Raw genomic sequence first — 13,331 nt, 5'->3', positions numbered from 1 at the left:
TTACGTGACTTCCGAACCATGTCGAGAGGGAACTAATATCACCAGAAATACACATCTGACCCCTCAATTGAATGCCCAAGAATCGAACTCTCAGCCACCAGGGTGGCAGGCAAAGACCCTACCAACCACACTATCACTGCAGCCTAGTGGCCCTGGTTGTTCTTTGTTAGTGTGAGACCAGTCTCTAGAATTTGTCTGTCACAAGGCTTTTCTGCCTACAACTGTATCTATGCAATAGGGCTAATAGATGTGCATATCTTAGGCTCAGTTCCCAGTGTTTTCTGTACACCAGTTTACCATTCTGTATTCAGATTTATCAATGATTTTTTTTTAATTATTGGGAGCCACTTTAATAAATCAAGAGGTATAACCAAATTCTTTAAAGCAATGGATCTACCTGGCTCCCTAAACCTTAATAGCAAATAATTCATGACCACTCCAAACCTTATGGCAATTAAAAATTGCTAAAGATTTAAGGGTTAAAACAAAATTTTATTCCACAATTTCAAAACACTTAGAAAATGTACAATACCACTACGTATACAGAAATCTCCATTGTATGAAATAAAACTCTTATACCAATATAAGTTTATTAAGTGAAAACCACATATAGCAGCACTTTCCTTAACGAGTCGGTTGACTCAAGGTGCCACTTTTTCGCGTAACCTCACCTCTGTCTTGAAATACACAAAATATACTGTATAGTAACAACTGTAATTCTTTTTTCTTAAAAATAACAAAATTATAACAAATATTTTTAAGTTTCCTTTTTCACATTCATATCAGTAGTAGAGCCCCTGACAACCCCTGCATGTGAGGAATTCACAAAGACTTAAATCCTGTCACACATGGCAGGAGACAATACAAGCATAGAACATTTAAGAATGGAGGCTAGAATTGCATTGAACCCCTATGAGAAGGGATGGTTATAATCAGAAGACACCTCACGTCCAGGGTTTGTTTATGGTGTACATCTGGGAAGACTGGCAGAATGACTCATTGTAAAGTGAATATTTCCAATTAGCGTTGGCCAGGTCAGGTTAAAAGGTCGTCATCGTGCAGCAAGACAGTGAGGATCCACTTGTGATGGGATGTTTTTTCTTTGACTTTTTAATATATATATGTATATATATATACTGTATTTTAAAATGTCACCTGGGTCTAGAGATGCCTTGTTAGACACTCTGGACAATGAAGTTTGCAAAGAATCCAGGTGACTTATGTTAGTGTCCCCCTAGTTTCATAGATGATTAGAAAGTAGGTTTTCCATGGCATTAACTTAAATTATCATGAAAAATAAAACACCACACAGCATCATGTAATAAAAAAAGTATAAACATCTGGGCAGGAATGATCCCCCAATCAAAACTGTCCAGTACATATAAGCAAGCAATGTCTGCTAAGGTATAGCTAAGTATAACTTTATATACCCTTACACCACATACAAAAAGAAACCTAGTATCTTACATTACGTACCTTATGACTTAAATATTGCAACAAAACCAAGAAATTAAGATCTCTGTATCACAAAAATATTAAATTTTGCACAAAAATAACAAAATTTTGTCTATTAACAAATATAATTCACTAACAACAAAACTTACAATATTCAGAACTATACATCTAAATATTCATATAAAAAAATATGCATAGATTAGACATGAGCTGCTGCCTGGATTTATCAAACTGAGAAAGAAAGATCGCAGAGGTTTCGGTGAACAAGCATCCAAAGTCTCTTAACGACGAGGGCCCCAGATGGTAGGAGCTGCAGCCTGGAATGCCGGTGCACCCATGGATGGGAAATCTTCAGAGGAATTCATGTTAGGAGCCTCCTGTGCCCAAGGAGCACCACTAACCACAAACCCTTGCTGTAAAATTTAGTTCATTTTAGATATACAGAAAAAAAACAAAATGAGAATTATTAGAGTAAACCTAGAATAAATCAAAACTACAGAATAAATCAAAACTACAAAGGACTAGTCGCTTACCTTTCCTGGAGTGCCACCACCCCTTGTGCCTTGTGGAGCTGAATCATCAGATTGGAATACACTATTGTTTCCTTTATTTGGACTCATGTAGAACTCCATATCCTCTCTCTCCACAATATCTTGCATGTATTCCTCCATCAGATTGAGAAGATGGTCTTTACATTCTTCAACATCCTCTGCAGTTCCCATTATGGTAACAGTGTTTGGATCATCATCTCCACGAGGGAATTTAATTTCCACCTAATAAATAAGAACATTAAATTTATCTACAATCCCCTGAAGAAAAAGGTTACAGTACAGATTTTCATTAAGTGTACAATAAAATATATATAAAAAGAAATTGGTCTTACATATATACTTATGTCCAAGAAGAAAAACTACATTTTTCTCTCACCTTGTAATCCTCCATAATTTTTCTAATGGCACGGCCACGAGTTCCAATAAGGCGAGAATGAATTCTGCTGTCTATTTCTACTGTATCCTTGACCATCTTATCCAGTTCCCCAGTAATGGCTAAAATGGCAGCTTTGGCATCATTCACATTCTTTTCATAACCTGTTATAGTGATTACACTTTCTTCTGGGTCACCTCTAGGTGGGAACTGAATATTTACATCATGCTTTTCTCTAATCTTAGAGATCACAGCTCCCCGCTTACCAATGATCTTAGGGTGATATTCAGGGTCAACTTCCATGCGAATCTGGAATGACCTAGCTTGCCGATCCAGTTCTTCTTCCTCCAGCTGGGCAACTTTTAGCTTGAGAGCTTCTTTAGCCCTTTCTGTGTTGGCTGGGGGACCGGTTATCTTAATAATGTCACTTTCTTCTTGTGGAGGTGGAACCTGTATGTTCACATCATACTCGGTCATCATGTTACGTACATTCTCTCCCTTCTGTCCTATGATAAATCTGTGATGTCTAAACGCTACTTGCTCTTCTACAGTTATTGGGACTAATGCCAACAGGGCATCTCTAGCAGCTTCACACTTCTCTTTTTTGCCAGACAAGCGAACAATGTCCCGAGGCCTAGTAACCGGCTCGGCATCACCATTAACTTCTCCATTAATCTGCATCTGTGACATATCAATATTCAAATCTTTCTCAGGGAACTTAATCTGTACATCAAATTCTGTAGTGATAGCCTGAACCTTACTACCACGAGCTCCCATTACTGTACGATGGTATTTTTGTGGAATAATCACTTCCATGCTTATAATCTCATCCAATTCTGTAACAATTTCAGAAATGCGAGCCTTAGCTGCCTCTACACACTCCTTTGCTCCTTTCAGAGTTACCTTGAAAACACAAAATACTTTTGTTAAACTTGAGGATAGCCTAACCCTCTAGTAAATTGCAAATACTATTAGGATGCCATGAATATGTTTCACTGGTCAAACTTTAATCAATAGGTACCCAAGCTTTAATGTAGCTGTGTAAAAAAATATGTATGAGCACTTTTACAATACAGACATTTCACTTACCTTGTCACTTTGAACACCAGCCCTTGGGAATGAGACAGTAACCCCTCCATACTGATCACCAATCTGACGGAGAACTTCTCCCCTACGTGCTACAAAATGACGGTGGTGTTTAGGATCCACAGTCATTGTGTCTTCTACTATTAAATCAAGCTCTTTGATTGTCGTCTCAAGCTGCTCCTTAGCTTTAGCTACAGCATCCTGCAAAGTTAAGTTTTAAAAAATACTTGACATCTAATGGGAGAATACAATAGTTTCAGTATGACACTGCTAACAGATTGTACAGTACAACAGTACATATTTATAAATGTACTACTATGTCCATAAATATACTACTACTGTGTCCCCAAAATTAAATACCCCATAGGGGGGTGGTGCCGTCAAGTGGCCCTCATGCGGTGCACAGCAGGCATTATTAAAGGTTCTTTGCAGCGTGCCTTCCGCCCCTAGCTACAACCACTTTCATTCCTTTTACTGTACTTCCTTTCATATTCTTTCTTCATCTTACTTTCCACCCTCTCCTTAAACTCGCAACTGCGAGGTTTCCCTCCTGTTACACCTTTCAGACTTTTACTGTCAATTTCTATTTCAGCGTTGAATGACCTCATAGGTCCCAGTGCTTGGCCTTTGGCCTAAACTCTATATTCAACTCAACCCAAAATTAAATAATTTATTATAGCCTACATACCTTTTTACCAATAATTGTTATGAGTTCCTTATCTTCATCTTTGTCTGTAGGGAATATAATTCTTGCTCCAGTAGCATCACGGATCTTACGAATGTTTGCACCATTTCGTCCAATCAAGAATCGGTGGTGCTGAGGTTTGGCGCGTACCTGTGAAAAAACAGGTATTAGTTAGTTCTTCAACCCTGAAACATAAAATCAATGGATGGCTCTACATTTCCATTTCATCACTACAATTCTATTTATAAAAGTTATGACACAGCATATATCAAAATCTGGAAAAAAATGAGTTCTTACTGGAAATATTTAGTTCTTTAGAAAAAACCCTGGATCTACTCACTTCTGTAGTAAAACTGGCTAACTGCTTTTCATTGCTCAGTTCTACTAACATCTGCTTAGCTTTCTGGACTTCATCCTTGGGTCCTCTAATGGTTACCTTAAAAAAAAAAAAAAATTAAGCTATTACCTCAATGTTTATACAATATTATCTTTATAAATTTTACACTTTTCACATATCAAAGTAGAGTCAAAGGTTTGACTAAAAACAATGCAAGACAAGTTTCTCAACAAATGAAAAGCTATATTACTTCACACACACACCAAAAAATTTCGCATGAGATTTTCACAGGAATCCCATTGATGCATGTAGTTTGTTCACTAAATATCAGTTGTTAAATTTTACAGGGCATATAGAACTTCAATAACGAACATAGAGAGCCACAATAAATGAAAGATGAAGATTACTGTGCCTATATAGGTGAGTGACTCTAGAACTTTAAATTATCCAATTTTTACTAACATTCAAAGGATACAAAAGAAAATATAATCTCAATGACAGGATAAAATCTATAAACAGTATGTGAATAAAAATTGATAAAATCTATACATAAACAGTATGTGAATAAAAGTTAAGTAAACAGTAACCTGTAAAGTTCCTAGAATTTACTGAAATTTACTCCCAACAAAACACTTGCATCACTGTCATCAAGCTGCATCAGTTTTTTAAACCAAGAACTTTATAAAGCAGCAAACTGTAATCTTAACTTGTAGTGCAAGTCAATCAGATGAAAAACCTTATACATTGCTTCACAACAAAGTGGAAAGAGGAACCTGACCCAATAAAAATAATAAGACCAGACTTCTTTCGGATGGATTAACAATGCAATACCTTATCACCTTGCAAAAATTTAAACACTAGAAACCTTCCAACAAGATTACAGTGAATAATTACACCCAAAATAACTTGTTAGAAAATATAATGGGTATTACCTTATCAGAGTTAGCATCAGGAGGTGGGAACTTGATGGCAACTCCTCCACATTCCTCACTAACGCTCTGAATCAACTTTCCACCAGCTCCAATCATTGAGTTATGGAACTTTGATGGGATTATAATATCCAATTCGACGATGTTGGCCTAAAAATAAAAGTTGAAGCTAGTAATTTGCAGAATTTTTTTACAGAAAAAGGTTATCACATAAGCCAGCTTAAATTGTTAAACAAAGGGCAGATATAATTATCTCAATTTTACTGATAGAACTTAAGAGCATTCCCACAGATGACTTACCAATTCTTCCTGTATCTTCTGAATACGATCACGTGCTTTTTCACAATTTTCTTTCTTTCCTGTAATAATGATTTCATCACTGTTCTGGCCTTCTGAGGGTAAATCAATGCGTGTGTTCGTTTCCTCACGAATCTAGAAAAGCAGAAATTTTTACTTAATACAAAATATGAAATCTTCCTATTTTATTCGAGTTCAATCTAACATAAATGTTTCCTGAACAAAATGTTTAAGGAAGATATGAAAGTCAAACTTACCTTATTAATGTTTGCACCTCCCTTGCCAATAACAAATTTGTGGAACTGACGGAAGATAGAGACTTTAATTTGGAAATTTGATTCCAACAAGTCACGTAGCATTCGTTTCAAGAAAGCATAGCACTGATCAACATCGTCCTTGGGTCCACGAATCCTTACTATGTCTGATGCTTCACCTACAGATGAAGGAAAAATTCATAAATAACTAGAAATGTTAGTATGTATACTCTGTTTTTTTCATCTGTCCATCCGCCTGTGGTGTTTTTGTATGGCAACACTGCGTCCCAGGCTTTAGATAGTTACATTCAGCTTACATTCAACGATTATAATATCCTATTTCGCATATTAACTGTGTAATTTGCATACAGAAAATTATTAAAACACTTTTCAGTTGCAAATGTACACCCAGATATCCTTTTATTTACCTAAAACTTACAAATAGCGTAACTATCTAAAGCCCGGGACGCAGTGTTACCATACAAAAACACCATAGGCGGAGGACAGATGAAAAAAAACAGAGTATAGTAACATGCTACTGTACTACCACTTGAGTTACATTTTAAGTCACCCTTATATTTAAGCACTGACACTAGAAGCTGCATTGCCCATAATCCACCATGAATAAATGATACAGTGACCATGGCAAAGGATTTCCACACCCGTTTTGAGTTGTCAGTGGGCTGTTGGAAGGGTAACTACATGCATTCATTTTTAATTACTTACAGCAATTTGCTATCAGTATTGCATTTACACATCACTATCTGCATCCAGGAAGCTTAAGAGCTATCATTGATTACTTAAGTGAAGGTGGGCACTTTCACAAGCAAACAGTCCAACGAAATCTATACAGTCTCGACTGATTGAGTATTTTTCAGTACAATAGACTTACGTTTGAGCTGAAACAGATACAAAATATAAAAAAAAAAATATATATAAATTTCATATACCCTAATTTAATACTTCATCAAGCCTCCTTTGGCTTTGATGACTGCTTGTAAATGATGTGGAAGCAAAAGGGCTAAGTTCTTCAGCAGTTGGGGGTCAAGATTGTCCCAGATGTCAAAGCGCAACCTCGAGCTTGGGAATGGAGGAAACGTCATGGTTCCGTCACTGAGATTTCATAATCGCCCAAAAGTTCTCAATACGATTCAGATCTGGCGAGTTACCTGGCCATTCTTGTAATTAATGCCACAAAAATCAAGATAATTTTTAATTAATTTTGCAGTATGTGCAGGGGCACCATCCTGCTGATAGAAGTCATTGTTGGTGTCCTCAACGCAATCTTCCAAATAGTCCACGAGGAGTTCATAGTATACAGTCTTTGGTCACAATTTAATTCTTCGGCAGTATGATGAGTTTTCCGGTGCCATAGAAGGAAAATCACCACCAACCAATCAGATACTGGGAGTATTTTACTGTGCGCTGCACAAACCTGGGGTCATAGGGATCATGTTGTTTTAGATTAAGCCCGCCTTTTAACTTTCCCCACCTGTTGTTTGTCACTGTGAACGTGGCTTCATCTGTCCAGAGGACACACTTCCACCTATCCTCCACCCATACCTTCTGTCTCTTGTAAAAACATAACCTATTCCCCCTTTGCTTCAGGGTGGCGAGTGGCGACGTCTGGCAGCCCGCTCGCGAAATCAAAGGGTGAAGCTAAAACAAGACTGTTTTGTGTTCAACACTTTATTTTCCAGTTTGAGGATACGTGCTGTAATCCTAGGATTCCTATCCACCTCTCTCTCTATGAGCTGTGCTGTAGCTTAATTATTTCCCACGGTCGATTTCCATGAGAAGCGAGGATGGGTATTCTTTGGAACCCCCATTTTTGAACTTGCGAATCTAAATCTGCAAAGTACGTACGGCCACGCCAAAACGTCCACAATAGCCTTGCTAGCTATACTAACCTTATGTAACGTGATTATCTGAGATATGTTCTCTTGGGATAGCAACCTATTTTTGCCCATTGCAAAAAATAAATACAATAAAAAACATAAAAAGGGGCCAAATACACAAAAAATTATGTGCACACTCAGATATGACAATATTTTGATGTTACTCTCCACCCACAAAGAAGAATACTAGATAAGTTGCCATGTCGCTTAAAAGTGCAGAAGGATTGCCTGATGTCCCAAGTGTTTCAAATATATGGCAAATTCAGTACTTGGCGAATACTCAATCTGCCAAGACCGTATATAAATTACCCACAACAAAACTTCCACACCAGAGTTGGCCATTTTCAGTAGCAAATGCCCCATTCCAACTAAGTGAGATGAATGCGTAACATATTTCACCTATTTGTATGTGCCTTTTTTCTAAATAAAGGCATTTTTTCTAGGCACCCTTTACTCAATAGATCAAAATGATACCTAGGATCGTAAGTTTATTTCAGTTAACATTAGAAGTATGAAATAAAATGGTCAAAGGACAATTTATGATGCAGTACAGTTGTCCAGTTTTTTTTTTTATTTTTAGATATTTTTATAGTAAAAATAAACCGATGAAAATCTATGATGGTTGGCCACCTTAATCCCAAATCTTGTCAATAATGCATTTGTGATAGTTTTAATACTTCACTATTTGTTTGTAAAACTCAAATTAATTTAATAAATTGCTGCTTAAACAAAACTTTTTTCATATGTCCTAGCACCCTGATTATTATACTTACTCCTTTTGGCCTTTCTTATTTAATTTTATTTCTGTTGACTTAGGATGAAAAAAAAAAAAAAAAAAAAAGACAATCTTCCAAATTCTCTACCCCACAAAAAAATGAACTTCTAAAAAAACATTAAAGCTGTAAACCTCGATCATTATTATAAACCTAGATTATTATTAAGTACACTATCTGGTTTTGTTAGGCATTTGCAAGACAAAATACATAAATCATAAAAAGCTTATATATTTAAACATACCTGGGTCTGGGAATGAGATCTGAACCTGATTGAATTTCTCCCTGATTTCCCGGATTTTGTCTCCCTTAGTGCCGATGATTGTTCTATGGAACCTCTGTTCGATAATGATGTCCCTTTCCTTTTCATTTTCCATCTTGGCAACCATATCCTCTAGTTCCTTTAGACACAAAAATATACTTCAGGAACATTCCAATAATAGTGAAAGGACTAAAAAAAAAATATGGAGCTCGAAAGAGGACTAAAAAAAATATAGAGCTCGAAAGATGACTAAAAAAAAATATAGAGCTTGAAAGATAAAGTGAAAATATATACTGTCCTCTAATATATATCTTCAAACCCAGTAATAATAACCTGCCTTTTCTCTCATTAAGTAATGATTTTAAACTGGTATCACAACATCAAAACTAACAAACAACTAAGTTTACAAAGGCCTTAGAATATAATCTGAATCTGAAGAAAACAGAAAAAGGTTTAGTGTGTTAAATTCTGTATACAAACTCTATCCACAGGAAATGAGTTAACAGGATGCTGACGATTAAACATACCACTAAACCATTTGAACAAAAATCTCTAAATTATCAACTGACATCTCTCCTCTGGCACTAAACACAAGACACATATCACAACTGCCACAGTACATACGTCATCAAAACTACGTACAAAACTATTTTCATAATTTGTACTGTCACACAACCTGCTACAGTTTGCTCACAAACCCCAACCATACAAAATACCATTATCACTCATTGTTACAACACAGTGCAAGGATAATTTGCACTGATAAGTACATGTCTTGCAAGAATAATTGGCAATGATGAGTAAAAGTCTACATACTTTTATAATTTACCAGAATATTCTACATCATTTGTATGCTGTAGTACCTAATTTTTTAATATATATCTCTTCCTCTTTCTTCTTTCACTTCCACTTTCACCAAAGTGTTGTATCTATAACGTCTACTCCATTAATAAAATGAGTTATATTATCCATAGCTTCTCATCAAAAACTATCAAAAACTTCAGACATCTTTGTTCCCCTTCCATTAACAGTAATTCCTTACTTTTTTGGCCTGCGAGACACCTTCTGGGCTTCCCTCCAACCGAATAAGATTGCTTCCATCAGCTTCAGATATATTGATGAGAACCCCAGTATCATTACGAATCCTGTTAATATTTGATCCACTCTTTCCAATGATGTGCTTGTAGAACCTGTAACAAAATTTTTTAACATGTTAACCATGTCCACCAAAAGGGAGAAATAGCCAAAACTGCAAAACATGAAAGCTGTAGCATACAGATATCAAATTAAACTCACTTGGGATCCACAGTAATTTGATCATAAGTCAGTTTGCTCTTCATCTCTGCAATCATAGTTTCCAACTTCTCCCTGGCTTCTTCAACCTCCTCAGGAGGACCTTCAAGCCGGATGCCTCCCTGCTTATCAGTGAACTCAACATGAACCTGGAAAAAAAGTAAATAAAATACTGTATAACAATTATGCAATATGCAGTAGATTTGCCTCACTGTCGAACCTCTCAGTTCCAGGGGTACTTCATTTCTCACATTGTCGTCTCCCAGTCTACGGAATTAATTACTACACACACGGTGTGACTAATGATTGCATAGCTGGGCTTCACTATCTACGTATTTATTAGACACGCCTGACTACCATATTCAACCACCAAATGAAATGCAAGTTTAGAATTTACAATATGTAACACCATAAATTATTATCTGAGGGATTTTACTATAACACCATAAATTATTACCTAATGAGGAAAAGATATATTTAGTTTACCTAAGCATAGGAACTACCTTAGCTTAGACGTTGCTGAACGGCGTAACAGGCAAATACTACTACAACAGTTATGCAATCCTGAAATTGACTTCAATGTATACCTAAACTGATAATGACAAAAAACAGGTCCAAATTTTATTCTCCCTTTCAGATATAGGTTTCTATTTTTTTCTATTACATACTTTCAACAACCTCTTCAGATTTTCGTCAACCATGGACCACTACTTTCTGACGTTCCATAATGCTTCATTTGTGCCAAACCTAAAATCCACATAGTACTGTACTTTAAGCTTCCCCCACTGTATCTCGTTTAGGTAATTACTATAAATAAATCTTGCAACACTGAACCATAATACCTCACAAAATAGCCCCATTAGAAGAGCTTTCTAATTAATAATGCAAAAACCTTACTTCACTGGTCTGAGTTGAGTTAAATGTAGAATTTAGGCCAAAGGCCAACCACTGAGGTCATTCAGTGCTGAAACTGAAATTGACAGTAAAAGGTCTGGAAGGTCTAACGGGAGAAAAACCTCGCGGTTGCACTATGACTCAATTATTAGGAGAGGGTGGAAAGTAAGAGAATATGAAAGGAGGTACAGTAAATTCCTTAATGCTTGAAGAGTTTCCTAGTTCAATACCAGTATCAACAAAATATCTTTGTCAAGACCCTGCAAACCCAACAAAACCAAAAACTATGACTTAAATAAACATAAATCAGATTTTGTACAAGCATTACTATAAATGCTCAAACTTACTTTAGGAAGGTCCTGTGTTATCTGTCGGATATTGGCTCCTTTCCGACCAATGATAAATTTGTGAAGCCAAGTTGGAGCCTCGACATCGATCTGCATAAAGCTATTGGCTTTAGCATAAACCAATGTCAGTGCTGTGGGGAAATAGAAATAAACTAATTAAATACACTGCACCTAAATTCTACATTTATTTTTTTACAAATACAATTTCAATTCTATGATAAAAAAATCTTTATATCTAAATAACATATGATAATCACTTATAAATTTGTTAGCTGGCAATAACTTTTACCTCTTCCTGTTCAACATATAGCAAACTTTTATTACAATATAAAGCACAGTAGTATTTCACAAGGCACTCACACAAATAATTGCTGCTACCATTTGGGCTAAGAACAAAAGACAACTTTATACATAAATTAGAAAATTTATTTGTTCCTTCAATTTCCTCTACTCACCCTGACCAAGTTTATCCTGAAGGCCACGGAGAGTTATAGTTTCAGACGGAGAATCTGTTGGTGGCATTTCAACAGATACCCCCGTCTGCTGTAAGATTTCTGTAATGTTTGCACCACGTGGTCCAATGACATACTTATGCTGTGATTTGCGAACTTCAACAGACACAGTCTGACACTTGCGCTCCTGATATAAAAAGAATTTAAATGAACACGAATTAACATTAACAGATAAGACATGCCAGGTTAACATTTGCTTTAAAAAAATCAATCATTCATTTGAATGTCTGTAACGTGAAACTTACCATTTCCTTAAAACACTTGGTAATAATATCTTTGCAGAGAATGACGCCATCCTTCTCTCCTGCAATGGTAATTTCATTCTTCATGACACTGGGTGGTGGAACATTAATCCTGACATTGTTTTCTGTCATCAGACCTATGATTTTTTCATTGTTTGCACCACAGATGAAGGGATGGTACTGCTTGGGAATTTCTAGTTTCTCATAAGCTTGCTTGCTCTGGTGTTAAAAAGAGAAATTAATCAGCAGACTATAACATTGTCAAAACAAAGGAAAAAAAAATTATGAGCAATTTTCCACATTTTTTCAAGTACATTCAACATACGAACATCCTAGAGCTTTGAACCTTTGTCCTATGATAAAGGAACTTCCACTATGTGCAATTCGGTTTAATACTGTACCTGCTCATCCGAAATAAGACGAATTTCATGCATAGCCTTTTCTATGCTGTCCTTTGTTCCTACAACAACAATCTCATCCGAATTGTCATTGGCATTGGGGATCTGGATCTTCGTAGCTGTAATACTCTCTAACTCCTGCAATTTCTTTCCTTTCTTTCCAAGAATGAAACGATGATGCTCCTGCAAAATCAACCAAATAAACATTACAAAATGTTATATGCTGGAAGATCAATTAACCTCAACTACTTTATGATGTCTGGTGTAAAAAAAAAAATCTTTAAAGCTTTTGTCCATTATGCCCTTATGCACAAATAAGATGCCAGACTAAATCATAACCTAGTCTACTTAGCAACAGCACATTCAACCTCAAACACACTTGTTTATGCATAATTTGTTTTGATCCTTTACCCGTGGTAAATAGATACTTGATCCAAACATCCCTCCATAAACATCTCCTCAAGACAAATATTGAAGTATCTTATGACAAAATTCTTGTGGTTAAGGGATAAGCATTGAATAATTTGAAACACTAGAGCCACCTATTTTCTCATAGTATGTATGTATGTATGTATGGATATAGATGTCCTTATGTAAAATCAGGACTTAGGTACGTAATACAACTTAAGATTTCCTCTTTTTGTTCAGTCTTTGAAGATCTAGCTTCTAGATCTAGCTTCTACTTCAATTTACATTACAGTATAAAATTTTTGGGGGTTTTGATGTCTTATCCCATGTAGCTTTC

At 36.0% G+C, this 13,331-nt stretch overlaps 1 protein-coding gene across 2 annotated transcripts in view; it reads right to left on the bottom strand.

The window, feature by feature from the left end:
- Positions 1 to 573: 573 nt before the first annotated feature.
- LOC135223757 (vigilin-like) overlaps positions 574 to 13,331 on the bottom strand; it is a 36,123-nt gene continuing 23,365 nt past the window's right edge. For both annotated transcript variants that reach the window (XM_064262513.1, XM_064262514.1), the window contains 16 exons: positions 12,590 to 12,769; positions 12,192 to 12,407; positions 11,890 to 12,073; positions 11,435 to 11,565; positions 10,197 to 10,342; positions 9,943 to 10,090; positions 8,883 to 9,039; positions 5,971 to 6,146; positions 5,717 to 5,848; positions 5,420 to 5,566; positions 4,491 to 4,586; positions 4,154 to 4,300; positions 3,469 to 3,666; positions 2,383 to 3,282; positions 1,989 to 2,228; positions 574 to 1,868 (listed from right to left, as the gene is read on the bottom strand). In XM_064262513.1, the coding sequence (XP_064118583.1) occupies positions 1,737 to 1,868; positions 1,989 to 2,228; positions 2,383 to 3,282; positions 3,469 to 3,666; positions 4,154 to 4,300; positions 4,491 to 4,586; positions 5,420 to 5,566; positions 5,717 to 5,848; positions 5,971 to 6,146; positions 8,883 to 9,039; positions 9,943 to 10,090; positions 10,197 to 10,342; positions 11,435 to 11,565; positions 11,890 to 12,073; positions 12,192 to 12,407; positions 12,590 to 12,769 (3,330 nt within the window). In that variant the 3' untranslated portion in view covers positions 574 to 1,736. The remainder of the gene's footprint in view (positions 1,869 to 1,988; positions 2,229 to 2,382; positions 3,283 to 3,468; positions 3,667 to 4,153; positions 4,301 to 4,490; positions 4,587 to 5,419; positions 5,567 to 5,716; positions 5,849 to 5,970; positions 6,147 to 8,882; positions 9,040 to 9,942; positions 10,091 to 10,196; positions 10,343 to 11,434; positions 11,566 to 11,889; positions 12,074 to 12,191; positions 12,408 to 12,589; positions 12,770 to 13,331) is intronic.

Source organism: Macrobrachium nipponense, chromosome 10, assembly GCF_015104395.2.
Source record: "Macrobrachium nipponense isolate FS-2020 chromosome 10, ASM1510439v2, whole genome shotgun sequence".
NCBI lineage: Eukaryota > Metazoa > Arthropoda > Malacostraca > Decapoda > Palaemonidae > Macrobrachium > Macrobrachium nipponense.
Note: the sequence above shows the minus strand (reverse complement) of the source record. Positions and strands in the feature narration are given on the sequence as shown.